The 23,640-nt window shown below is 65.9% G+C and overlaps 3 protein-coding genes across 7 annotated transcripts in view; 1 reads left to right on the top strand and 2 right to left on the bottom strand.

Annotated features, from left to right (window-relative positions):
- Positions 1-1,102, bottom strand: part of POLR3K (RNA polymerase III subunit K) — a 181,344-nt gene extending 180,242 nt beyond the window's left edge. For 2 of the 3 annotated variants that reach the window (XM_063143383.1, XM_063143382.1), the window contains exons 1-3: positions 904-1,102; positions 725-812; positions 418-548 (exon numbers count right to left, since the gene is read on the bottom strand). In XM_063143383.1, the coding sequence (XP_062999453.1) occupies positions 421-548; positions 725-812; positions 904-1,014 (327 nt within the window). In that variant the 5' untranslated portion in view covers positions 1,015-1,102 and the 3' untranslated portion in view covers positions 418-420. Of the gene's footprint in view, positions 1-105; positions 549-724; positions 813-903 lie in introns of those variants that run through there. The other variant, XM_063143381.1, reaches the window with a different exon arrangement.
- A 5-nt stretch (positions 1,103-1,107) lies between these two features.
- On the top strand, positions 1,108-4,113 carry SNRNP25 (small nuclear ribonucleoprotein U11/U12 subunit 25). Its single transcript, XM_063143378.1, has 6 exons — positions 1,108-1,278; positions 1,370-1,466; positions 1,864-1,969; positions 2,116-2,190; positions 3,063-3,125; positions 3,717-4,113. Exons 1-5 carry the CDS (start codon positions 1,108-1,110, stop codon positions 3,115-3,117), a joined length of 504 nt encoding a protein of 167 aa, XP_062999448.1. The 3' UTR covers positions 3,118-3,125; positions 3,717-4,113.
- A 360-nt stretch (positions 4,114-4,473) lies between these two features.
- Positions 4,474-19,759, bottom strand: RHBDF1 (rhomboid 5 homolog 1). 3 transcript variants are annotated; one of them, XM_063143370.1, is made up of 19 exons: positions 19,671-19,759; positions 13,928-14,072; positions 13,384-13,517; positions 11,787-11,891; positions 10,764-10,977; positions 10,254-10,460; positions 9,358-9,480; positions 9,089-9,255; positions 8,559-8,810; positions 8,269-8,380; positions 7,941-8,015; positions 7,592-7,753; positions 7,355-7,455; positions 6,929-6,992; positions 6,500-6,594; positions 6,152-6,227; positions 5,960-6,060; positions 5,600-5,753; positions 4,474-5,180 (listed from the first exon to the last, which is right to left on the bottom strand). In XM_063143370.1, the coding sequence occupies exons 2-19, from the start codon at positions 14,048-14,050 to the stop codon at positions 4,761-4,763; spliced, it is 2,685 nt and encodes an 894-aa protein (XP_062999440.1). In that variant the 5' UTR covers positions 14,051-14,072; positions 19,671-19,759; the 3' UTR covers positions 4,474-4,760. The 3 variants fall into 3 exon arrangements, with proteins under 3 accessions (XP_062999440.1, XP_062999442.1, XP_062999443.1); XM_063143372.1 differs by having other exon boundaries at positions 11,787-11,888; XM_063143373.1 differs by lacking the exon at positions 11,787-11,891.
- Positions 19,760-23,640: the final 3,881 nt, after the last annotated feature.

Here is a 23,640-nt window from a genome sequence, read left to right as displayed (position 1 = left end):
CCAGGGCTGCTGCGGCTGCAGTGAGACGCCTGAATACCTCTCACCCCCACCCCCACCCCCACCCCGGCCATCCACAAAACCCCACATACGAGGCAGCAACAAAAATGAGCTTTTCTTTGAATGAACATCTTTATTTACATATTTGAGGGCTTTGTGGACATTTAGAGGGGGGGGCGAGAGTCCACGTGACCTTCGTGTCCTCCCCTCCCCCAGCCGCTGCTGTTTTGTGATTTCGAAAGGCCCGCACCTCTGGCCTGCTGTGTGAACACCAGCTGGGCTACATCGCAGGGCTGTTGCATTTCAACTCACGCACTCTCCCCACAATCCACAAATGGGCCTACACTGCAGGGTGGGTGTCAGCCGTGGATAGCGGGCTGTGCTCGGCGTGAGACTTCCTTCTCTCCCCCCGCGGGGGGGGGCTCAGTCCCTCCAGCGGTGCCCGCAGCGGGCGCTGCAGCACTTGTAGAAGGTGGTCATGGGCTCGTCGGCAGAGCGCGTCTGCAGCTGCATGAAGTAGGCGCGCGGGTGCTCGCACTTGGGGCACGGCTCTGAGGGAGGGAGGGAAGGAAAGGAGGAGGCGGTCAGCCACAGCCCGAGCCCGAGCCGGCCCAGGCCCCGCCCCCGCCCGACGACGACCACGAGGGAGGGAGGGAGGGAGGAAAGGAGGAGACGGTCAGCCAGAGCCCGAGCCCGAGCAGGCCCCGCCCCCGGCCCCGCCCCCTACCTGCGGTGGAGTCCACGTTCTCCCAGGCTGCGGCCCCGCCCAGCACGTCGTCCACCTCCTTCAGCTTCGGGTAGCGCCGGCTCGTCACCTGGCAACGGCAGCGGGGAGGGGAGGGGTCAGCGAGCCCGGGGAGGGGGCGCGTGACGCCACCCCGCCCACCCCTCCCTCCTCCCACCTACCTTGCGCGTGACGTTGCGCACGTAGGGGCACGTGGTGCAGGCGAAGCGGTGGCAGCGCGCGCCCTCCTCGGCCACCAGCACGTTCCCGCAGGCCGGGCAGAAGAGCAGCATCGCTGCCGCCGCCGCCACCACCAGTCACTCAGCCACTGCGCCCGCCCATTCCGGTTCCGGTTCCGCTCTCTCGCGCCGAGGCCCCGCCCCGCGATGGCGGCTGAGGCGGAGCTGGCGCTGGAGATGGCGGCTGAGGCGGAGGAGCACGAGCAGGAGGAGGCGGAGCAGGAGCAGGAGGCGGCCCACGCGGAGGTGCTGGCGCTGTGGCAGGCCGGGCTGGCGCGCCTCGTCCGGGACCCGCTACTCTGCGACCTCCCGGCCCAGGTAGGCCGCAGGCGCGGGGTGGGCGGGGGCGGGGCGAGGGGCGGGGCCTGCGCGCGCCAAACCCCACCCCCTGACCCCGTGGCTGCCGCAGGTGACCCCCGAGGAGATCGGCTCGCAGGTGGCGCTCGAGTACGGCCAGGCCATGACGGTGCGCGTGCGCAGAGCCGACGCCCCCGAGGACCCCATGCGTAAGTCCCGCCCCACGCCCCCCCACTACGCGAGAGCTCCCCCGAGCATGTGCAGAGAGGCTCCCTGTCACTTTCCCTGGGCCCAACAGGTCGCTCTTCCTGTCTCCTTCCAGGAGCCCGAAGGGAGGGGCGGGGGGATCCACACCCACCCCTCCACCTGGGCTGCAGCTGGACCTCCGGCAGAGCCTCGTTGAGGCCCCAGGACCCACAAGGGGAGAAGCGCCCCGCATGGTGCCAGCCAGGGCCAGGCCTCGAGGAGGAGGACGGGGCCTTTCTGGTGGCTGCCTCCGGCTTCTGCCTCCTGCCCAGCGGAGGAATTCCGACCCTTGCGAATGCCGTCCAGGGAGGGGCCCGGGAGAGTGCGGGGAGGGTGACGGACGCCTCCTCTGCCCCTCAGCTGTGGTGGTGGTGCAGAACGCCAGCGTCTTGGACTTGAAGAAAGCCATCCAGCGCTTTGTGCAGCTGAAGCAGGAGCGGGAAGGGGGCATCCAGCACATCAGCTGGTGAGTGGAGCCGTGGGGAAGGGGGGGGGCTTCCCGAAAAACGGGGCAGCTGTGCCGCTGGGTGGGGGCACGCTCCACTGCCATGGCCTCAGCGCCTACCCTGGCAGCCACCCCTTTGACTGGCCGGTTCTGCCCCGTCTCTGCAGGAGGTACGTGTGGAGGACGTACTGCTTAACCTTCGGTGGAGAGAAGCTGACGGATGACGGGAAGAAGCTGAGAGAGTGAGTCCCAGGAGGCCGGGGTGGGTGGGGTGGGGGCAAGGCAGGGCTCACCGCATTGCCAGTGGGTTTGGAGCGGAGCAGGGCAAGGGCTCGTGGCAGCAGGGAGAGGGCAGCGGCATCAGAGAAGCAGCAGTGGGAGCCCCCCCACCCCCGTGCCAGAGCAAGAGGGAGCAGGGCCCAACGGCCCCGTGACGGCTGTGTCGGGGAGGGGCCCCAGCTCAGAGTGCCCCTGGCTGGCCTGCAGAAGGCCCCAAATCAGGTTGGGAAAGAGGCCCTGGACGGTCCTGGGCTAGATGGACCGAGGGCCTGTCGCAGCCGCGCCCGACGTTTCTAGGAAAACACTGTTGCGCCTTTACTTAGCAGAGGCTAAACCCAGGACCCAGAGGGGAGATAAGGAAGCAGGGAGATCAACACCTGAGCGTAGCACGTGACGAAGCGCTGGGACTCCTGCATGGACCAGGGGGTTGGACTCAATGGCCTTATGGGCCCCTTCCAACTCTACGATTCTATGGTTCCACCGTAAGCTGCAATGGTGGCCACCAATTTAGATGGTTTTAAATAAGGATTAGACAAAGTCATGGCGGCCAAAGGCGGCTGAGATGGGGCATGGTGGCTGCAGGCTGCCTCCAAGATCAACAGCCTCTGAATGCCAGTCGCTGGAGAACACAAGCAGGAAGGTGCCGTGACGCTCGGGTCCGGCTTGTGGGCTGTCTGCTTCCGGCATCCGATTGGCCCCTGTGGGGAACAGGACGCTGGATGAGAGAGGCCTTTGATCTGATCCTGCCCCACAACACAGAGGTCAGTTGGAGGCAGGGCTGCTTTGAAGCTGTGTGCACTTGGCAGGCACGTGACGTGTGTGACGCTATTTTTAGGTACGGCATCCGAAACCGGGATGAAGTGAACTTCATCAAGAGGCTCCGGAAATGACCTGCCAGGCAAGTCCCCAAGTACCCGTCCTCTTTTCTGGGTCTCCCGTCCCGAGTGTCGTGCTTGGCTGCCCCTCGCTGGCTGTCCGCTGTGGACATGGAACAGCTGGGATCCTGGTGCTCTTCTTCAGACTGCGCCATTTGTGGCTGGCCCTGGGCGGTCAGAGGTTCGGTGCCCCTTTTCTGAGGTCACTGGGCAGAGGAAATGCCACGGGACTAGATCAGGCGGGTTAGTGGGGGTTGTGCTTGGTGCAGCGCCAGAAACCATGGGGCTCAGCAGCGGCAGGGAAGAATACACAGGCCTTAGGCTGAAGCGGAGCGTCTCTGGATTCCTTTGGGGCTCTTCTCTTTTATACAATAGCTGGCAGGCTGGAACTCTCCCGTCCGCACTCAGAAGCTCTTCCTGGATTTTAGACGGGGGCTGGGGGTTGTGGCAGGGCCCTCCACGTCCTCAGAGCTTGCGTAAGGTGGCTTTCAAGAGACACTGGCTCTGAGGGCTCCAGAATGAGCAAGAGGCCCGGTGTGTTCTGCAGAGGGTTGCAGCCTGAGCCCGGGGGGAGCCTTTGGCCATGACTGGCACCTGTCTGTCTGTCCTTACAGGTGGCGCCCTGACGGAGCCCAGCCCAGATGTGTTCCTGAATGGGTAGAGGCCGCCTCCTGGAAGCCCTTCCTCCATAGTGGCAGAGGGGGAGCACTGTAGGCCTGTTCTGCACAGCCAGGACCACCGCGATCCTTGCAGAACTGGATGCAGCGGACCCGGGGTGGACATCTGCCTGCCCATCCGCCCTTGAACTGCCCCAGCCCTGCGCTAGCAGAGGCAGCTGTCTCTCTCTCCCTCTGCGATTGGAGATGTGGGTGAACTGAAAGGATTTGGTGGGTGTGGGAGCAACAGGCTGCTGGGTAGCAGGACCTTGGAAGCAGATGCCCGGTGTGCGGCCAGAACACGCCAGGCGGCCTGAGCAACTGGATTCACAATAAAGTGTCGGGGTTGACGAGAGGCTGCTGTGTTGCTCTCCAGAGTGGCAGGTCCTGCTTGGGGTTTCCGGCACGGAACGTGGCAGCTTGAAGGAAACCGTGGCTTCCTCGGGCCAGAGGCTCAGCTCTGGGGCACACAGACACGCATGCCCAAACGCCTCGGCCCTGCGGCCGCTCCCAACACCCACCAGCCCAGCCAAGTACAGCCATTGTCCCCCTCCCTGCTAGGAGCCCAGAGCCGAGCCCCCTCCCACCAGGAGCCAGCTGTAGTCGTTCCTAAGGCTTTGGGAGGCTAGAATTTGTGCTTCCCAGCCCTGCCTGACAGAGGGGTCGGGGCCCTGAGGTCAACAGCAGGCACTCAGAGACGCCCGGGAGCTTTTAGAAATGTAGCTAAAACGCTACGTGTGTCTTTAATCACCACCTGGGCAACAAATAACAAATTCATTGAAAAGGCCATTTTGAAACGAGCATAATAAAAACGTGGCAGCAGAAAAGGTTCCGTAAAATTGAACAAGGCACAGACGGGCCCTGTTCTGTTGGCAGAGACGGCTCTGGCCTCTGAGATAAGGCAGCCTGAGTGCGAGCTTCAGATTCGCTGGAGAACAGGGGTGGGTGGGTGTCCCTCCGAGGGGCGGCTGGGGCTGGCGGTCCCCGGGGCGCCGGGCCTGCTCAGTGGAGCTGGGCGTCCAGGTCGTACTTCTCGCAAAACTTGTCTGTGAAGGGCAGGCAAGTGAGGAACTCGCACCACTCGCAGCGGATCGGGTAGAAGTAGAACAGCAGCACCAGCCCAGAGAGGAGCCCGGCAAAGACCAGCTGGAAGACAATGATCTGGCACCGCTTCCGGTACAGGTCGAGCCGGCCGAAGCTGATGTAGGGCAGGAAGGCGAAGGAGAGGAAGAGGCCGCTGACGAAGCCGCTGATGTGGGCAAAGTTGTCTATCCAGGGCAGGAGGCCGAAGGCGAAGAGGAAGAGCACCACGGCCAGCAGCTTGAAGAAGGCGCGCCAGGGCCGGGCCAGGATCTGCCAGCTCTGGAACAGCTCCACAAAGAGGCAGGCCAGGATGCCAAACTGGGACCCTGCCGGGCCCACCTGCCGAGAAGCACCTGTCAGGCACCTGCCGCAGGAGCACCAGGCCCCGCGCGGCTCCCTTGTCCCTCCACCCACCCACCTCCGCCACACCTTTGAAGCCCCTATCAAAGCGTCCCCCCAGCTGCAGCCGTGGGAGCCAGGACGGAGCCAGCAGGGGCCCAGCGCCACCAAAGGAGGCCCATGGCGGCCATCTGGGCCCTCCTGGCTACTCGCTGGGCTGGCAGCGGCTCGGGCAGGACGCCTCCCTAGCCCTCCCTGGACTTGTCGGGCGTTGCACCCGGCCCTCCTGCAGGCCACGCACAGGCTGGGTCCGCCGTGGCTCTCGGCCTCACAGCCGTGGCTGGCCCTGTGGTGGCTCCAAGCACTGAGGCGGCCCCAGCGGAAACCCCCCATTCCGGCAGGCTGCTTGCAAGACCCACCTCGGCCCGGTAAGGCAGAAAAATGGCGCTGGCCAGGTTGCCCGTGACTCCGCTGAGCAGGTAGATGATGGCGATGCGGTGCCAGCCGGCCAGCTTCTCCAGGTCTCTCAGGATGGTCATCTGGAAGCACACTGAGACCAGGCAGTGCAGGATCCTGCCCGGCAGGAGGGAGGCTGCTGTCACTGGGAGACCCAGCAGCTGCACCCGCTCAGCCGGCCTGGCACCCTATGGCCTGCCCCGCAGACAGGGCCGCAGAGCCCCACAACCCATGACTCTTGGGGGGGGGGGTGGATATTAAACGGAGAGCGCTCCGCCCACCCCCGCCCTCCTCACTGTTCCGCCCCCGGGGGCTGGCCTTACCCTGCATGGAGGAAGAGCGACAGCCAAAGGCGATACACCTGATCTGGGATCTCGGGGTTGAGGAAGGGAAGGAGGCCGCAGACGGCATCCATGCAGTGCACCTGGAGAGACAGAGCGCCGGTCCTCAGCCCCAGCTGAGCCCAGAAAGGAGCCTGTGGAAATGAGCTGGGGTGGGGGGTGGGGGTCAGGTACCTGGGAGCAGAGGGTGGCCTCCTCGTGGAAGTAGCCGTGCATGAAGGTGCAGTATTCCCGCGAAGTGATCTCACACCTGGGAGGAGAGAAGCCAGATAGAAGGGAAGTTAAGGGGGCTGCCAGGGCCAGCCAGGGGAGCGGGCAGTCCAGGAATGGGGGAGCCAGGCTGGATGACGGCATGCAACGGGGGCTGCCTCGCCCACACTGACCATGGCTCGGAACTCCACCACGAAGGGCTGCAGGAGGCTGCCCTGTCAGTAGCCGGCCGGTCGGCCGTCGAAACGGCCACCCGGGCGCCCAACGCCCAGAGCCTACGGTGCTGCCTGCTTGCCCTGCGACCTCCCCTACCTTCCCTTGGTTCCGATGCAGCAGGGGCGGCCCGTGATCACACAGTCCATGTGCAGGTGGTTGGTGTAGTTCCCCGCACTGTTTTTGGTGCAGATCTGGAAAGCGAGAGAGAGGCGGGGTGGAGCCTTCTCTCCTCAAGAGTGCAGGAGAATTTCCTCTTGGCCCCAGGCCTGTCTCTGGGGTGGGACGGTGCCCCCCGCCGCTGCCTCCCCCCTCAGGCTGGCTATGGGGAGGGGCCAAGGCACAGTGGGGAAGCCCCCTTGGCAGGACAGGGCCCAGGTTCGGTGGCCAGGCACCTCTGTTGGAAGGGTCACTGCACAGGGACGGCTTCTCCCTGCTGGACAGTGGCGGCCAGTGGGACGACTAGTCCTAGCCGGGGGAGCTCGGCTGCAGCGTCCCCCACCCCCCCGCCCCCCTTCACAGACTTACAGGCCACTTAGTGATGTCATCGGGCCATTCGTGTGGATCCGTGGAGGCTGGCTGCTCACACACCCTGCAGGGGAGAGAGTCCGGCCACGCTCTGTAGAAACAGCATGCCCGAAGGGCCACGGGCAGAGCACAGGGGTGGGCCGGCAGTGGCCGAAGGCCGGGCAGCCAGAGTGGAGCAATGGCAGCGCCCAGAACCCCGTGGCGTCCCCTGGCGAAGGGCCCTGGCTCAGGGAAAGGGCCCTTGCGTGGCAGGCAGGAAGGCCCCCGATCGGTCCGGGAAAGAAGCCTGCGGAAACTCCAGGGAGCTGCTGCTGCCGCTGCTGCTGCCAGTCAGGGCCAGCCGTCCTGGGCCAGGGCGGGCCGCCCAGGAAGGAGAACCAGAGCGCGCCTCCGTGCCCTCGGCACAGCTGGTCCCACGGCACCCACCTGGGGTCTTGATGACACACCGAACCGAAGTGCCGCTTGCCTCCCGCCAGCAGGGGGGCGCTGGGGTGACCCGGCCATTTCACCCACACGGCCAGCGTGGTCTGCGAAGGAGAGGCAGGCGTGGGCGCCGGCAGGCAGCAAGGAGGCCAGGCGGGGGGGCCCTGCGGCGAGAGACCCCCCGAGCCGGTCCTGGGGAGGGCAGGGGGGTGGGTCCCCCCAGGGGCAAGCGGGACTCACAGAGCACTCCTCTTCCGCCGTCTGCACGCAGCCCGACTTGTCGTTGCGCACGCAGCAGGCCGAGCGCTTCTCCCTCTCGCGGGCGGTGCTGATGAAGCTGTGCACCTGCTGGTCCTGGCGCATGCACGGGGCAAACTTGGCGCCCAGGTGGATGAGGGCCTCCTGGGAAAGAGGAGATGGCGGTGGCCGCCTCAGCCCACGGCGGCCCAGGCGGGCCTGCTCTTGCTAGCGCAAAGCCAGCGGCCATGCACATGCGGGCGCCCGGGGGGGGGGGAGGGGGCTGCCGTGACACCAACCTGCCAGAGTTCACCCGTGTCACAGCTGGGCACAACCTGGCACAGGCACTCACCGAGCTGGGGCCGATCCAGAAGTTCTCCTGCTGGACGTATTTCACGTTCTCGTAAACCCCTCGGTTTCTCAAGACCTGCCGAGGAGAAAGCCGGAGCTCCGTGGGAGGGCGCAGGAGGGTGGGCAAAGCGGCCCGAGAGGCCCCCGGCTAACCCAACCGGGCAAGAGAGCGAAGGCCCCGGCCTGCCGCGCTGCTGCTGCTGCTGCTGCTGTCCTCCGGGAACGGAAGCAGGGCTGCAGCCAGAGGGGAGGCGCTCCTGGGGGCCTGGAAGGCGGGCCAGGGTGGGCGAAGGGACCCCTGAGCCGAGGCCACGCTTCCTCCAACTCACCGAATCCACAGTCTCGTGCTGCGAAAACCCCACGGGGGCAATGCCGTAGATCGAGACCGCCAAGATGGTGATGAGCGAATGCACGAAGGTGACCCAGTAGGTGAAGAAGGGCCTGCGCGGGCGAGAGGGAGACGCCGCGGGGAGCTCAGGCGGAGGGCGGGAGGGAGGGAGGGAGGGAGGGCGGGGGCACAGCTGCTGCTCCACCGCAGGGCAACGGGCTGCCTGGAGGGCGGCCGCTGCTGCAACCCTGCCGCCCCCCTGCCGCCCCCCCACCCTCCCCAGGCACCCACCGGTGGTCGTCCATGTCCTCGATCTGCTGCTTCACAAAGCTGTCGATCCGCTTGCGGTACGTCCGGTTGGTCAGCCGGCCCACCATGCCCAAGCCGTAGGGGCGCTTCTCTTTGGAAAACAGCTTGCGCACCGGCACCGTGATGCGCTGGCCACGCCGCGGCAGCCCCAGGCTCACCACCTCCTGCCGCAGGCGCACCTTGGGCTGCACCGCGGCCCCCTCCTTCTGCTTCCGCCAGCCGCGCTCCAGGGGGCTGCAACGCAACGGGGGTGGGGGTGGGGGGAGGTAAGGCCACTGCGCCAGGAGCCCCGCGTTGGCAGGGGAGGGCAGCAGCTGCTCCGGGGCCGCTGGCGGGGGCCGTGGCTGTGCCTCCAACGCGGAGCGCACGGGGCTCGTGAGGTGCCTGAGCAGGGGCTCCAAAGGGCCTGGCTGAACCAGCCCTGCGCTGACCCCCTCCCCGGCCTCGGTGCCCCAGAGCGTGAACCCTGCTCCCCCCCCCCCCGGGCCTGGGCCTGGGCCTGCCTGACTCACAGCATCAGGTGGCTCCTCTCCAGCTCGCTCCTGTCCAGGGCCCCTCCGGTGAGGCCGGGCTGAGGCTGCTGCTGGGCCTTGGCTTCCGTGTCCTTGATGGCAGCTTCCGAGGGGGACTCAAAGACTTCATCGGGGTACGTCGAGAGTTCTTCGTGCAGGACTCCTTCCTGGGCAAGAAACGGGAGGCTCGTCAGGGGGCTGCTGAGGAGGGCTGCCTGCCCGCCCATGCCGGGCTGGGCTCCCCCGCTCTGGCTCCCCGGCTCCCTTACCCGAGCAAAGAAGGAGGTGTCCAGCTCGTCGGGGAAATCCACCGTGTCTTCCTCCAGGAAACTGGCCGGAGTGAAGCTGCGTTGCCGAGCCCTCCGCAAGGTGCCGTCTTTCACGGAGCGGCCCTGCCGGGGAGGAGGAACACTGGGCTGGGGCTGGCAGAAGCCTACACAGGCAGCGACGGCCCCACAGCCCAGTGCAAGGGGCAGAGACCGGGCGCGGGAGGGACAGGGAGGAAGGGAAGGCCCACGGCGGCCGAGTGCGCCACCCCTCCTCTCTCTCCCTCTGGCCAGAACGTTGCACCCCAGCTGTAGCCTAGAGCGGGAGAGCAGTCCTGCCGCTGCCCCCACCCTTCTTCAGCGTCCCTGAGGGCCCTCCGGTCCGGCCCCACCAGCCTCCAGGCCACCAGCTCCCGAAGACGGCCCTACAAGCTGCTTTCTCTTAGGGGCGCGTTGCAGCTCAGAACATGGCACACAGAACATGGCAGGTTCAATCCCCGGCTCCTTCAGGTTGAAGCCCCCTGGCAGAAGCCCCACAGAGCTCCCGAGCATCCAGGTAGATCGGGGCAGGATGGCAGGACGGGGGGGGGGGGAGACTTGTGACGCTCCAGGTGCCAGTGGTGAGGCAAGGTGGGAGCTGTCGGCCAAAGCGTTTGGGTGGGGGAGGGCACAGGCTGCCCCCCCTCCCCCAGGGTCCAGGACGCCGTTGCAAAGCCAAGGAACGCCTTATCGGGGATGCAGAGGTGGCCATTCATCCTCACACCCAGGAAAAGCCCTCAGCCCCAAGGAAGGGGGCAGGTGGGTCACGTCCGCCATGAGGCTGGCCGCCTTCTGCCACCACCCCTGCTGGAAGCCATGGCCCTGATCCGCCCCGTCCCCACCTCCGCAAGCCCCGTTACCTTCACGAGTGCCGCCGCCGCCCGGAAGCCCATCTTGGCCACCGACTCCCTCTTCCGCCGCCGGGGCCAGCGGTTGAAGCCCGAGCGGGAGCTGGCGAAGGAGCAGAGCGAGGCGGCCCCCGGCGTGAGCGGCGTGTGGGGCATGCTGCAGCCGTCGCCGTCGTCCACCACGCGGAAGGCCCGGCCGCGGGCCAAGGGGTCAATGATCTGCCGTCAGGGGAGACCCGGGTCAGGCTGCACCGTGAGGGGCATGGGGGCCTTCAGCACAGACAGCGCCATGGAGGCCCCGGGCATCGCCAGCACGCTCGGCCAGAAGGGCCCTCCCCACTGCTCTCCTCCCTCGCTGGATGGTTTCAGGCCAGGGGCCAAACAGGCTCCTGGGGATGTCCACCCCCAAAACGCACCCCCCTCCACATTCTCTGGCGCTGGAGAGCAGGGCGGCCGGAGGCGGGCCACGGAGGAGCCCACCCTTCTGCCCAGCGGCCTGCCCCCCAGTGAGCCCCGACTGACCCTTTGCATGCCCAGCTGGCCCGGGGGCACGTAGAGGGGCGGCGGGGTCTCGGCGCTGGCCAGCGAGACGTTGTCCTGGCTGGGCAGGTCCATCTCGCGCACGACCTGCGGCTTCAGCTTCCCGTAGCGCAAGCTGCAGTGGCGCAGGGTCTTCCGCTGCCACTTCTGCGCGGCCTCGCTCTCCTTGCTGACGCCGAACCAGTCGGCCGTGCCCCTGAGGAGGGAGGGAGGGAGGGAGGGAGGGCAAGCATAGTGCTGGGAGCCAGTGGTGGGAGCCCGGCCCCCTCGGCTCCGCCCGCGTCCTTCCGTGCCCGGCGGGGGCCCACGCTCCTCGGACCCCGGCCTGGCGCACAGGGGCCCAGGCCTGCTCCATGGTGGGGTGAGGACAGGTCTCCATAGCAACAGGCCCCAAGTGGGCCGCCCAGGCACCCTGCCCAGCAGTACAGTCAGATTGAGGGGGTGAGGGGGGTGGGGTTAGCTGTGCCACTCCTCTTGTTAGTGGCCTCCGTGGCAGGGGAGCACCCTGGGGGAGTCCTCATTAGTAGGAGTTATTCACAGCACTGGGAGATGCAGAGAGCTCCGGGGGTGCGGGGGCTCCAAGTGGCAGGGCTAGGTTTCGACGACTGGCCGTGGGCCTGCCCTTCTGAGCGAGGTGTGCAAAGTGGTGCGGCAGATGCGCAGGCCGCCTCCCTCCTGCCTGCCCGCCTGCCCACTCCCAAGGCCGAGCCGTGCACAGCCCCACAGCTCCGTCACTGGCTCCCAGCAGGCCGCTCCAGCAGCAGGCCGCGGCCCGGAGCTGGCCCAATGGAGCAATGTCCGTACCGGGGCTGGGGAGAGGGCGGGGGGGGGGGCAGTCCAGCCACCTCCGCTGGAGACGGTGGTCGGCGCTGGCTCTCCACTGCTGATGGGGCGAGGGGAGGCGTGGGGCAGGCAGAGCGGCTCCGCTCCCAGGCAGCCACATGCACTGCACACACATGCACTGGCGGCGGCAGGAGCGGGGCGTCACACCAGCACTGCGGGTACCTGAAGAGCGTTCTGGGCAGTGAGTGGCGCTTTCTCAGGGGCCTCCTGCCCACCTGGCGCCCCCTGATGGGCAGGGTCTGACTCCGCTCAAAACGCACCTGCCTGCTGCAAAGGAGAGAGAGCTGAGCCGGGCCAGGGGGGGGCGGGGCGGGGCCCCGCAGCACCGCAGCAGCAGCCTCTCCCGGCAGGGGCTCCCGGCTAGGTCCCTCTCCGCCCAGCTAGAGCACCCTCCTTCTCCGGCGGGGCCTTAGCTGGGCCAGGGGCGGGGGGGAGGCCGTGGCAGCGCTGCGAGGTGCGGAGCAGGCCAAGGGGCCCAGCGTCAGTCTCCTGAGGAAGCAAGAGCCCTGAGGCTGGAGCGGACCCAGGGTCCATCAAGTCCAGCGCTCTGTTCACACAGCACCCTCCCGCCCATGTTCCCCAGCAACTGCTGCACACCGGCTCACTGCCTCTGATACTGGAGGTGGCACAGAGCCCTCAGGACCAGTAGCCGTGGGTCGCCGTCTCCTCCAGGAATTCATCCAACCCCCTTCTAAAGCCATCCAAATGGGTGTCCATCACTACGTCTTGTGGAAGGGAGTTCCGTAATTTAACTCTGTGCTGGGTGACGAAGTCCCTCCTCCTCCCTGTCCTGAATCTCCCACCGCTCAGCTTCACGGGCCTCCTGCCAGGGTCCTGGAGCAGGAGCCAAAGACTGCCGGGCTGCTCAAAGAGCAGGGGTCACCCACCCACACCCGAGGGACTCCCAGACACCTGCCTGGCAGCAGACCCTGCCCCTTTCGCAGGCCCACACATTCCCCGAGGCCTCTCCCCCACCCCGCCGCCTTCCAGAGGCCGGACCAACGCATCCTCCTCTCTTGGAGGCCCCTGACTCCGCTGGGGATGTGGAGTAAAGGCCGGGGAGCAGGAGGACTTGGCGGCCCCAGAGCAGCCCTGCTCCCTCGCCCTCTGAACGCTTCCCTGCTTCCCTCGGGCCCTCAAGGAAGGGCAGGTTCAGGAAGCAGAACTCAAGGTCCACACAGGCACCCCCTAAAACAAGAGGGCCGCCTGCGGGGGCGGGGGCCAGTGAAGCCCTCTACAAGGTGCCCCGAGCCAGCCAGAGCAGCTGTGGGGCCCTGGGCTCAGGCTGGGGGGCTTTCCCTCTGCCAGGGCCTCTGGGCAGGGAAAACGCGCCTTCTGCCCACCAAAGCTCCCCACCTCCCGTGCAGCCCAAACCCCGGAGCAATCCAACAGCCCACGGTGGCCTGGGTGGGCCAGGGGGCGGCTAGCAGAGCCTTCCAAATGCCAAGGCGGGCTGAGCCACGGAGGCTGCTCTGCCACGGGTCGTCCCCCCCTTCTCCTGGCCTTGGCCCGGCCAGGGTTCACACACCCCCGAGAGGCAAAGCGGTGCCGTCTGGCACGGCTTCTTGGCCCACCAGCCCAGGCCCCCACTGCCCGGCGAGCGCAGCTAACGAGCAAGAACGCGCCACCCTGGGAGCTGGCGGGGGGAGGGAGGGAGGGAGGGAGGGAGGGAGGGAGTGCGCGTGGCCTCCCTCCGGGCCTTTGCTGCCTTCGCCGCGTGTGGGCAGGGCCTGGCTGTGCCGTGGGGGCCGGGTCGTACCTCCGGATGGTCTGGGTGATGGACATCTGTCGCTGGAGGACCGGCCGCCGCACCTCGCCATAGGGGGACGGCAAGCGGGGGGCGTTCTCAGCAGGCATGCTGACGCTCCGGAGGAAGGCCTGGCGTTTTGCGGGCTGTGGAAGGAACAGGGAGCCAGTCAGAGCCCTGCGGCTAAATGAGGAGCGGGGAGAGAGGCCCACATCCCTCGGAGGGGCTCAAAGCGACGCTGCCTCCTTGCCTGGGTCTTCACACAACAGCAACAAGGGAGGAAGCTGCCTGAGACGGAGCCAGGGCCCCGAGTCCACCTAGCCCAGTATGGTCGACACGGACTGGCAGCAACGGGCTTCAGACCAGGCTCTTGCCGAGAGATGCTGCGGGGTAGCAATCAACCCCCACCCTCCCTCCCTCCCTCCCCGCATGCAAAGGGGGTTCCACCACTGAGCCACAGCTCCTCCTCCTCTCGGCCATCCAGGCCAGGCCCCCGATCTTCCTGGGCTGCCTTGCCCCCCTCCCCACAGGCCCCCGCCCTGGCTGGCTCCGCCACCTGCGCCACGGGGGCCGGCTCCTCGGTCGCTGCCCCGGGCATTGGAGCCGGGATGTCCAGCTTCAGCCACGGGGGCTTCTTCCTCTGCAAGCTGCTGGTGCTGTCACGGCGCGCCTCGGTCATCTTGCCGCCTCAGCTGTCGGGCCTGGAGGGAGGGAGGGAGGGAGGGAGGGAGGGAGGGGGATGGTGAGGGGGGCGCAGGAGGACGGCCCGGAGCCCTTCCCGCAGCCAGTGCCACGCTCCCCCAGCCTCCACCAGAGATGCCCAGGAGTGGTTCTGGGCTGGAGGGGCCCTACCAACATTGGGACCTCAGAAGCTGCCTTCTACAGAATCCAGCCAGCCACGGCCCGGCAGCCACGGCCCTCCCTCCCTCCCTCCCGGCTTTCAGGGAGGGTTGTTTCCCAGCCCTGAGACCTTCTGCACGCCACGCAGGGTCTCTGCCACGGAGCCCTGCCTCTAGTCATCGACAGAGGGTGGTTCGTTTAACAGCAACAGCCCGGGTGCTTTTTACTTTACAGATAAAAAATATGAGTGGGCTCCATCAGCCACTTAGAGGCTTTCTTTAGGGTTCTGCTTCCCATAACCTGAGGAAAGCCTTTGACAAGCACGGCCACGTGTGCTCGGGAATTGTACATGTGTGAAACCCAGACCTTTAGACTTTGCCTTCCGCCACTTTCTGTGGGTACGTCATTTCCTCCGCTGGGGCTGTTTGCTGCAGCTCCAGGCACCAAGATCCCAAAATTAGAAGTTCTGCAATTTCCCAACTTTCAGCTATTTTCCTGCGCCCCAAGGCTCCATCCTTAATCAGGTGCCGCAGTGCCTGCCCCCCACCCCCATGACCCCGCTTCTATTTTGCCCCCCCACACACACACACATTACTGTCTCTGAGGCCCCACTGCCCTCCGGGATGTCCCACTATTGCAGGCCCCCAAGCGAACGCAACCAAGGTTGAGCAGGGGCCCCTCCCCCTCCGTCCGCAGTTCCTTCCTGGCCCGGAGGAGCACTAGGCAGGGCTCAGCCCCCACTGGCCATTCTTGTCCTTCCCCTCCCAGTCCCCAGGGATGCCAAGGCCGGCCAACGTTTCCTCACTAACGTCCCAGAGACCCATGGCCCCCTCGCAGGTGGGCCACCAGTGCCTCGTTGGGCTAGCTCCCCTTCCTGACCTCCAGCCGATCCAAGCAAGAGGTATTTGTGTGCAGGAAACCGACACATCAATGGCCCCATGGGCGTGATAATTGCACGTGTGGCTTTTTACGCTCCAAGCACAACCACTGGGGAGCCACAACTGCCCAGGAATGAACGGCGGCGGCAGCGGCAACAACAGCGGTGCGTTTCAGCAGCCCCGGCCCTGTGAGAGTGCCGTGCGCTGGCCAAAGGGTGCCGGTTCACTCTCACGCATTCTCCACATACGCAGCCCAGAACCAAACCACACCCTTCGGTGGGTTTCCTACATCTCAGCGCTCTGTAGACTGGTAGCTGACTCCCCGCCCGGCCCGGCCCGGCCCCAGTGCATAGGCTGGTGGGAAAACAAAGCCAAATGAGTACATTTGGTACATTAGGTACAAATGCGGCCGGGCCAGAGAAAGACGCTTCCCTGCGCCCGCCCGCCCGCCCGCCGTCGCTGCACTCAGGAGTTCCTGGCCGGCTGCTCCCTGATTCCCCTTCCCAGCTAGGAGTGGGGTGGGGTGGGGTGGGGGGAGATGGCCAGGGACTTTCCCCAGCTGTTTGGCTGGCTTCCTCCGTCATTCAGCACTCTGCGTGTGCAAAGGTGTGCAGGTGTGCACAGAGCCAAACTGGCAACACTTTGGGGTGCTCAGGTATCCGGGGAGCCCCCCCCCTTGAGAGGAGGACCCTCCTGGCCACTGCTCAAGTCCCCTTTGCCTCAGCTCCAGGATGGACTCACAGGCCGTCGTGTGGCGTTTAGGTGCTGCTTCTGCAAAAGGGCCCCAAAAGCACGCGAAGGGGCAAAGGGGAGCCCCCGCCCCCGCCCCATCGCTGCCGCCCTGGGCGCAGGTACTTAAGAGTGAGGGTAACAGAGCAGGCTGAAGCAAAAGGGTCACAATCCTCTAGAGCAGCCTTCCTCAACCTGGGGCGCTCCAGATGTGTTGGACTGCAGCCAGTGGCTGGGGCATTCTGGGAGTTGTAGTCCAACACACCTGGAGCGCCCCAGGTTGAGGAAGGCTGCTCTAGAACAAACCTGCAGGAGGCACAAGCAAGGGCCGGGGCAGGATGAGGCCATGGGATGGCTCCGCTGTACAGAAGGGTGATCAATAAACAAAGATACGTCTTTGATGCCAGCCAGACACCCCGGCAAGGGAAGGAGGTGACAGAGGGTGCGGGGTGGGAGGATTGCTGGACCAGGAGGGAAAGGCTCCTGCATCGCCTCCTCTCCCTGTCGGAGCGGCTGCCCACAAGGGCTGGGCGGCATCAGCCTGCCAAAGACCAGGCGTTCCTCCTGCCTTCACCCGGAACCAGAAAAGCCAGTTTAGAGTTCCGGTTTCTCCCACAGCCTGACTCCTCTTCCGCGCTCTTCTCAGGGGACCTCCTGGTGGCGCCTGGGTGACCCCGCTCAGACATCAGGCAGGCCAGAGGAGCTGCCAGCCCGGCCTCTCCAGAACCAGAACCAGAACCAGACCCAGCATCCGCTCCTGGCTCTGGGGCGGGGCGGGGCTGGGAACTCAAGCCGGCTTTCTGCCGTCAGTTTCGGCATCTTCCAAAAGACGCGTGGAGCAGAATTCACAGCTCAGCTCCCGCGACCCCCACCTGCCGGCAGAGCCTCCCGGGTCCTCCTCTCCTCTCCTCACCTCACCTGACCCCCCCCCCATTTACTCCCCAACTGCAGGTTCATCCTGATGACAAAGGTGGGCGGTGACAGAGACGGAGGTGGAGGTGCTCACTGTTTACAAACACACCTGACTCAGGAGCAGGCAGGGAGGGGAGGACGCCCCCCCTCCCCCCGCCATGTTGAGTGAAGAGACAGACCTCGCTCTGCTCCCCACCCTACACACACACGGACACGGACACACACACGGACACTTTGGCTCAGAAGGGTTTCTGGGGCTCAAGGGGGGGGCAAAGCAGAGAGACCAATACCTGTCCTGCAGAGCCCCAGCAACCACCCCAACAAGGCCCAGGAGGGCAGGGGTGCTGCTCCGGCCAGCCCCCCACCCCCTTGCACCGCCTCTGGCGGATGCTCGGACACCACGGCTCCTGGCTTCGGAGAACCGTAGGCCTAAACACCCGGAGGGTGCCGGCTTCTCCCCGCACTGCCGACGCAAAGGTCTTGGGTGCCTCAAAGCCCCGCTGCGCAGGTGCTGCAAGGCCACGCTCCCTCACCCGGCACAGGACAAGAGCCGCCAGGAAGGGCAGGGCAGCTCAGCAGGCCCCATCCTGGCACCATGTCCTCTCGGCGGGACGGGGAGCCCCCATCGGGAGGACAACGGGGGCGGCTGGCCCAGGCCAACGCAGGGGCCCCGAGTGCCCGCCTGCCCCACCAGGGGAGACGGCACTTCGCAGCAACCTCACTGGCTCCCTTGTCCCCTAAGTCAGCGCCATTCCGCTCTCCCTTGGAGGACCTGGGGGGCTCTTTCCTGTCAGAGGAAGCCGACAAGAAGCGGGACAAAGACAGGAAGAGAGGACGGGGCTTCCTGTTTGCCACTCAGACTCCGAGGCATCTGTGGCTGCTCCCACCTGCAGCCACAGAGTGCAAGGAAGAGGCAGCCCCCAACCTGCTCACAGCAGGCCCCTCTGCTCCACACCCCCAGGCCTGGCCCGGATAGGCAGATGCTGGATCCATTTATTGCACTTCTGAGCCCCCTTCTAGCAAAAGCTCTCTGGGCATTTCACAAAACAAGACTTAGCGCCCACAAAATATAAGAGCAGAATTAAACGCAACATCTTTAAAACAGAATGAAACTAGTCGCCAAAGTAAAAGCCAGCTGCAATGCAAGAATCTCGACAAAGACGTCTTTGACGACGAGGAAAACCACCTCTGAAAGGCTAGAAAAAAGACACAGGGACCCCCCAATAGTCAGAGAAGCCAGAAAGAGGTTCCTGGAAGCCGAAGTGAGTCCGGCTCATAGAATCACAGAGTAGCAGAGTTGGAAGGGGCCTAAAAGGCCATCGAGTCCAACCCCCTGCTGCTCATCATGGCAGCAATGCGGGGTGGGGAGGGGAGAAGGGGCAGAGGAAGTGACCCTCCTGACCCCAAGGAGCAAATACGCCAGAACGGTGCAGCCGTCACTGTTGCAGCCATCAGAGGCAGGAAGGGACTGTTGCTGAGGTTTGGATGTGACACATCTTGATTTACACGAGGCGTTCCATGGAACAGGCCGGGTGCTGTCAAAAGGTGGATACAGCAGAAGCCGGGGCTGGAGAAAAACCGCCCCAACTGTTACGCCTGCAGAATACGCCCCCAAAATCTTCAGACAGCCCAAAACAGGAAGGACGGGAAACAAACCCTGTTGAGATCAGAATGCAATATAAACCGGCAAAACGGCAGCAGCTCCACCGCTAAAGCAAGGGCAAAAGAGCGCAGGTCTGCGCCAGGTGGGGCCAAACGGGCTGCGCCCCACACGGATGCCAGGAGGCCCAGCCCAGGCTGCAGCCTGGGAATAAGACCCCCTGACGAGGGGAGCGGGTCCCAGTGCCGTGGCTAAAGAAAGCGGTTCTGAGCCCACAGCGCTCGGGGTGGCTGCAAAGTGAGGCTCCGGGGTGGCACTGAGGCAGCCCTCGCCATGAGGCTCTGGGCTGGCCGTCAGCTGCTGCTGAGAGCCCCCCCCCCGACCTCCATCCCATGGGCCCGACTGGGCTGGCTGCCTGGGGCATGACGGGGCCTGGGGGCAGGCAGGGGATTTCCAGCCAGGCAGGGTTGGGGGTCTCTGCTGCTGAACTGCGCCTTCCCTGGTCTGCCCCTATTCTGGAATGGGGGTCCCGGGCGCCCTCCCTGGCGGCACCCACCCCTTGCAAAGTGGAATGGGAAGGTCCTGAAGCCTGGTGCGTACATGTCAAAGCGATGCGTGTGCGGCGGGGTGTCATACATAGGTGTGTGGGGGGGGGGGGGGTCAAGCACCTCCGCCGCCCCCGCCCCGCGCAGCAACTTTTTGTGCCGAACCACGTGAGTCCGCTTTGGACCGGGCTTCTCTCTCCGTCCCTCCGCTGCTCTGGGTCTGAGCCTCGCTCGCCTCTCGGAGAGGCTTTGCCGAGGAGGGCGGCGGAAGAGCGCCCTGCGCCCTCCACCCCCCCCCACACCCCGCCCCCCGGGGCCTCGGCCTGCGTGCCTGAGCCAAGGGCTGCCCTGTGCTCAGAAGCCTCGCCCGGGGGGGAGCACGCCCGGCGGGACCCCCACGCGCCAGGACCCCCCCCCCCCAGCCCGGGCCGCGCGGACGCGCAGCAGCGGCTGGCGGCTTCCTTCGGAGGAGCGCAGGGGCAGCAGGCCGGCCTGGCCCGCCTTCCCTCCGCCCGTCCCGCCCGCGTCCGGCGAAACCCGGGCGAGCGGGGCCCGCGGCGGGCGGCCAAGACCGAGCGGGCCCGCGGGGGTCGCGCGCCCAGGGCTGCCCGCGCTCGGCCCTTGCGAGGCCAGGCCCCGAGACGCCCCGCGCTCCAGGAGGCTCCTCGGCGCTGCCTCGCGCGGGCTGCCCGCGGAGAACCGGCCTCCGCCGCTCGCTCGCTCGCTCGCCCCCCCCGCCCCAACGGCGCCCCGCCGCCGCCGCCGCCGCCCCAACGGCGCCCGCCCCGCACTCACCGGGGCCGAAGCGCCCTCCTGCTGCCGTCGAGGGAGCGCCGAGCCGAGCGAACGCGCGCTGGCCGGGCGGCCATTCAGCTGGGGGGGTGGGGGCCTCGGCGCGGCCCGGCCTGGAGCCCGAAGGGCGGCCCGGCGTGGAAGGCGGGCCGGGCGTGACTCAGGCCTCAGGAATGCGCCTCGTCGGAAGCGCCTGCCTGCCTGCCTGCCTGCCTGGCTGAGAGCGCCGCGGCGGCGGCGGCGGGGCGCGGGGCGGGGAGGGCCCGCGCGCCCCCCGGCCCGAACCTGCCAGGCAAGCCAGGGACTCCGCATCCGCGCCGGGGCCAAGGCTGCTGCTGCTGCGCCGAGGGGGCTGCCCACGAGGAGGCGGCGGCGGCCGGCCTTGACTTGGGATGCCCGGGACCGAGGGACGGCGCTGGCCTGGGCGCTCGGTCGGGGCCCCCGGGGCAGGCGGGCTCGTGGCCGGGGGCCCCTCCAGCCGACCCGCCTTTACCCTTAGGGTGGGGATCGGAGCAGCAGCGGGAGGCTTCTGCACACCCAGGGTCAGGAGGCTGGGGGGTCGGGGGTCGGGGGTCGGAACGGAGATGGTGACCCCAGGCACAGCTGGGCTCTTCTGAGGTGCCTGTTAGGCCAGCAGTGCTGGGTCCAGATGGGACTGGGCAATGGGGCCGGGGGGGGGGTGCGGGGGGGGAGCCAGTCCTGGACCAGTTGTTGTTATTTACATTTATGTACCGCCCTGGAGAAGAGGCCGATGCTAGGGAAAGTGGAAGGCAAAAGGAAGAGGGGCCGACCAAGGGCAAGATGGATGGAGGATATTCTGGAGGTGACGGACTTGACCTTGGGGGAGCACCGCCCCATAGCCGAAGCTCTCTGGGGGGGTTCAGGGTCGGCTTCCCTGCTCGGGAAATGTGCTCCGTTGGGCATTCTGGGCGTTCAGCGCCAGCTGCACCTTTTCCCTTTTCTCTCTGTGTTTCTTTGTTAATTTACTTGAAGGCATCTTATCAATAAAACCATCAGAGTGGCGAACAGCAAAACAGTACAAGTGTCACTATAAAACCGGCACGTAACATGAACAGCAGCAGAACACCTCCCCCAAAATTCAGCTCGGCGTCACGGCGCACCCCCTTGGGTGAGTCAGCGGTGGGGAAAGGGAAGCAAATGCTGGAGGGGGAAGACCCCGCCACGGGCCTTCCACCCCAGGGATGGACCACGTGGCCGTCCGGACCCCACAGGTCCATTCCTCGCCCGCAGCAGCGGTGGGCCACAGGTGCCCGCTAACTCTTCCGACCCACCCAACGCGAGCTGGGAGCAAAGTCTGCCCGTGCCAAGGCCTTCTACGCGCAGAAGGACTTTTGGGGGAGCAGATCTCCCCCCCCCGCCATCGCCCCTTTCTCTCAGCAGATGGTGGCACTTCCCCCAAGCTGCACGAAGCACGCGCTGAGCTCCCCCCTGCCTCTGTCTGCCCTGCAGATGAGGAGCTGCAGCAGTGCGCAGGCAGCAGGAGGCAGCAGGAGGCAGCTTGGGGCTTGCTGGCCACAGGGCTGCCCTCCGTCTGCCCGCCCAGCCCCTCTGGCCTGGCTGGACAGGGGACTGGCAGGCAGGCAGGCAGGCATACTGGTGTCGGCCCATCATCCTTCTGGCCTGAGGAACCACATGATGTGGAAAGGCCAATCGGGCACCAGTGGCCTGTAGAAAGACTGCCAGCTGCTGATGGGGGGGGGGGAGGCTGCCACCCGGGGCTCCTTCTGCCTGGCAGGCAGGCAAGCGGCCCCCAGCCCCCCACCTCCAAGGTACCTGCTCAGCCTGGGTGCCTGAGCCCCCACTGCTGCTGCCCTGCAGCTGAGCTGGTGGGTGTTTCCCTTCCGGCTGCTGGCCTTCCCAGGGCGGCCGGCTAATGGCAGCTGCTTTGCCACAGGTGCTCCAGGGCCCTCCTGCAGGTGGCTGCCTGCTGGCCCAGCTGCGCTCCCCCCTGTGCCTGGCTTGTTTTCCACATTGCGGCAGGGAAAGGGATCCCCGGCTCTGGTTCCTGGGGTGGCCAGCTTGACCCCCCTGAACAGGCAAAGGCTCGTTGTCAACAGGAAGCTGGCAGCCAGCTGCTGCATAAGCCAGTGGGGTGGGGGTGAGGGTGGGGCTTTGCCCTAGGATGGGTTCAGCTCATGAACGGCTGGAAGGGGGGGGGGGAGAGGCTTGAATGCCCCTTTGTGACCGAGGCTGGCACCGACAGAGGCCCCTTGAAAAGCACAAGAATGTCGCCATTGAGAGTGGCGTCAGCTGCCCTTTAAGCGAGGGGCAGAGTCGCCTTTCCCGAGGGGCTTTTATCGCAGCGGGAATGGAGAGTGAGGGCCGGCCTGCCTGCCTGCCTGCCTGCCTTCCTTCCTTCCGAGGCATCAATCAGGGTGGTCACTGTGCCCAGTTTCATCAGCGACACAGGAGAAGGAATTCAGTGAGGTGGATCGGAGGTCTTAGGAAAAGTGGGGGTGTGGGGCCCACCCCACAGGGAGAACTTTGGCCCCGCCAGCCATGACCCACCCGCCCCCACAGGGCACGCAAGTGGCTGGTGGCTTGCAGCACAGTGCCCTGCTAAACAGCCGCCCACGCAAGCCTCCCTTCCCGTGTGAGAGCACCAATTCTCCCCCCCCCCCGCCTCCCCCCCCCCCGGTGACCTCTGGAGGCCAAGATGCTAGAAAGGAAGTGGCCATATTTGAGCAGGAGGAAATGGAGGATGGCGGGGAATAGCCAGGGTGTGTGAGCAGAGCTGGGAAGCCCTTGTGGCGCCTGGCCGCTCCGAGGAAATGCAGTTCTTAAGGGGCGTTTGCTAAAGCACAGGGAAACCCCATTCCTATTGCCAGTATGGGCCCCTAACAGCCACCGCGGGAGGCCAGGACTTTTGCCCTCTCCTTCACCGCAGCAAGTTCTGTAAATGCCCCCAGGCCTGGAATTCCAGCCAGCGTGCACCCAAGGGTGCTTTCCCAGCTGGGTCAGCCTCTTTCTGCAAGGTGCCGCTCAGGCTTGTGGTGTGATCACTCACAGCAGTCTGGCCCTCAGAAAAGTTCTCACCGGAGCGTCCAGGGCACACGGGATGGGAGAGCGGAGCCGGCGGAGCGCTGCCAAGACCAGGGCTTGGCCAGCTCCGCTGGAAGCCCCCCCCTTTCAGGCACAGCTTCTGTGGGAACGGCCCAGGCCTTTGTAGAGCAAGGACAGCACAGTGAATGGCATCGCCCAGGGCAGGGCTCGCTTGTTTGTGAAAGGCTATTTTAAAACAGGGGCAGCTGTGCAATCACAGGATCTGCGCCCCATTGCAGGAGATGGCCCATCCATCCGCCCCAATTCTGCAGGGGAGAGGGCTGCGCCGCCGCCGCCGCCTCCTCTGCTAAGGAGAGAGGCCCTCCCAAACGCCCGAGGAAGGCAGGAGGTCCAGGGGGGCGAGTCGCCCAGCCAGCCTCGCGCCTCTCCGAACCGTTAAGATGGAGCCGGAGGCCTTAAGCCTGCCCATGTTTGCTCTGAAATGGAGGTCCTTGGAGGGCAGCCAGCCTGCTGCATGCAACATGTGCTCTTCTGTTCCCTTCCCTCTTCGTGAGGGTGCCCCTTTCCTGTGCCTCAGTCTCTCCCCTGGTCCAGCCAAGGCTCTCGAGGCCAGGCGAGGGCGGGGCAGCACGGGGGAAGAAGGTGGGCTCCTCCAGCTGCAGCACGGCCCCTCCCCTCCCCATCCCTCCCGGGGCTTTGGGCCGCTCTAGCGATGAGATGGAGTTGGAGGCTTTCCTCTCCGTGCTTCGCCGTGGGGGGTTCTCCTCTTCATCTACCAGCGCTTGTGGCAGTTCGTTGAGGCCTGAAGAGACATTTTGTACAGGAGGCTCCTTACCTGCCTGCAGGGATTTGGGGCTTTGCAGCAAAATATCGCAAACGGCCTCACGGTTGCGGAGAGGCATCGAATGCGTTTTTCATGTGCACATTGAGCAGAGAGCCAAAACTACCA

This window comes from Elgaria multicarinata, chromosome 17 (genome assembly GCF_023053635.1).
Source record: "Elgaria multicarinata webbii isolate HBS135686 ecotype San Diego chromosome 17, rElgMul1.1.pri, whole genome shotgun sequence".
In the NCBI taxonomy this organism is placed as follows: Eukaryota; Metazoa; Chordata; class Lepidosauria; order Squamata; family Anguidae; genus Elgaria; species Elgaria multicarinata.
This window is presented reverse-complemented; position numbering and strand designations above follow the sequence as displayed.

What these genes read in the sequence shown, in the direction of transcription:
- SNRNP25 (XM_063143378.1), top strand. Translation starts at nt 1,108, where the DNA reads ATGGCGGCTGAGGCGGAGCTGGCGCTGGAGATGGCGGCTGAGGCGGAG. An exon ending in CGCCCCCGAGGACCCCATGC is followed by an intron (nt 1,467 to 1,863) that starts GTAAGTCCCGCC and finishes TCTGCCCCTCAG; the next exon opens with CTGTGGTGGTGGTGCAGAAC. An exon ending in GACGGGAAGAAGCTGAGAGA is followed by an intron (nt 2,191 to 3,062) that starts GTGAGTCCCAGG and finishes CGCTATTTTTAG; the next exon opens with GTACGGCATCCGAAACCGGG.
- RHBDF1 (XM_063143370.1), bottom strand. Translation starts at nt 14,050, where the DNA reads ATGACCGAGGCGCGCCGTGACAGCACCAGCAGCTTGCAGAGGAAGAAG. An exon ending in ATCACCCAGACCATCCGGAG is followed by an intron (nt 11,892 to 13,383) that starts GTACGACCCGGC and finishes TCTCCTTTGCAG; the next exon opens with CAGGCAGGTGCGTTTTGAGC. An exon ending in GCCAGCTGGGCATGCAAAGG is followed by an intron (nt 10,461 to 10,763) that starts GTCAGTCGGGGC and finishes CCCTGACGGCAG; the next exon opens with ATCATTGACCCCTTGGCCCG.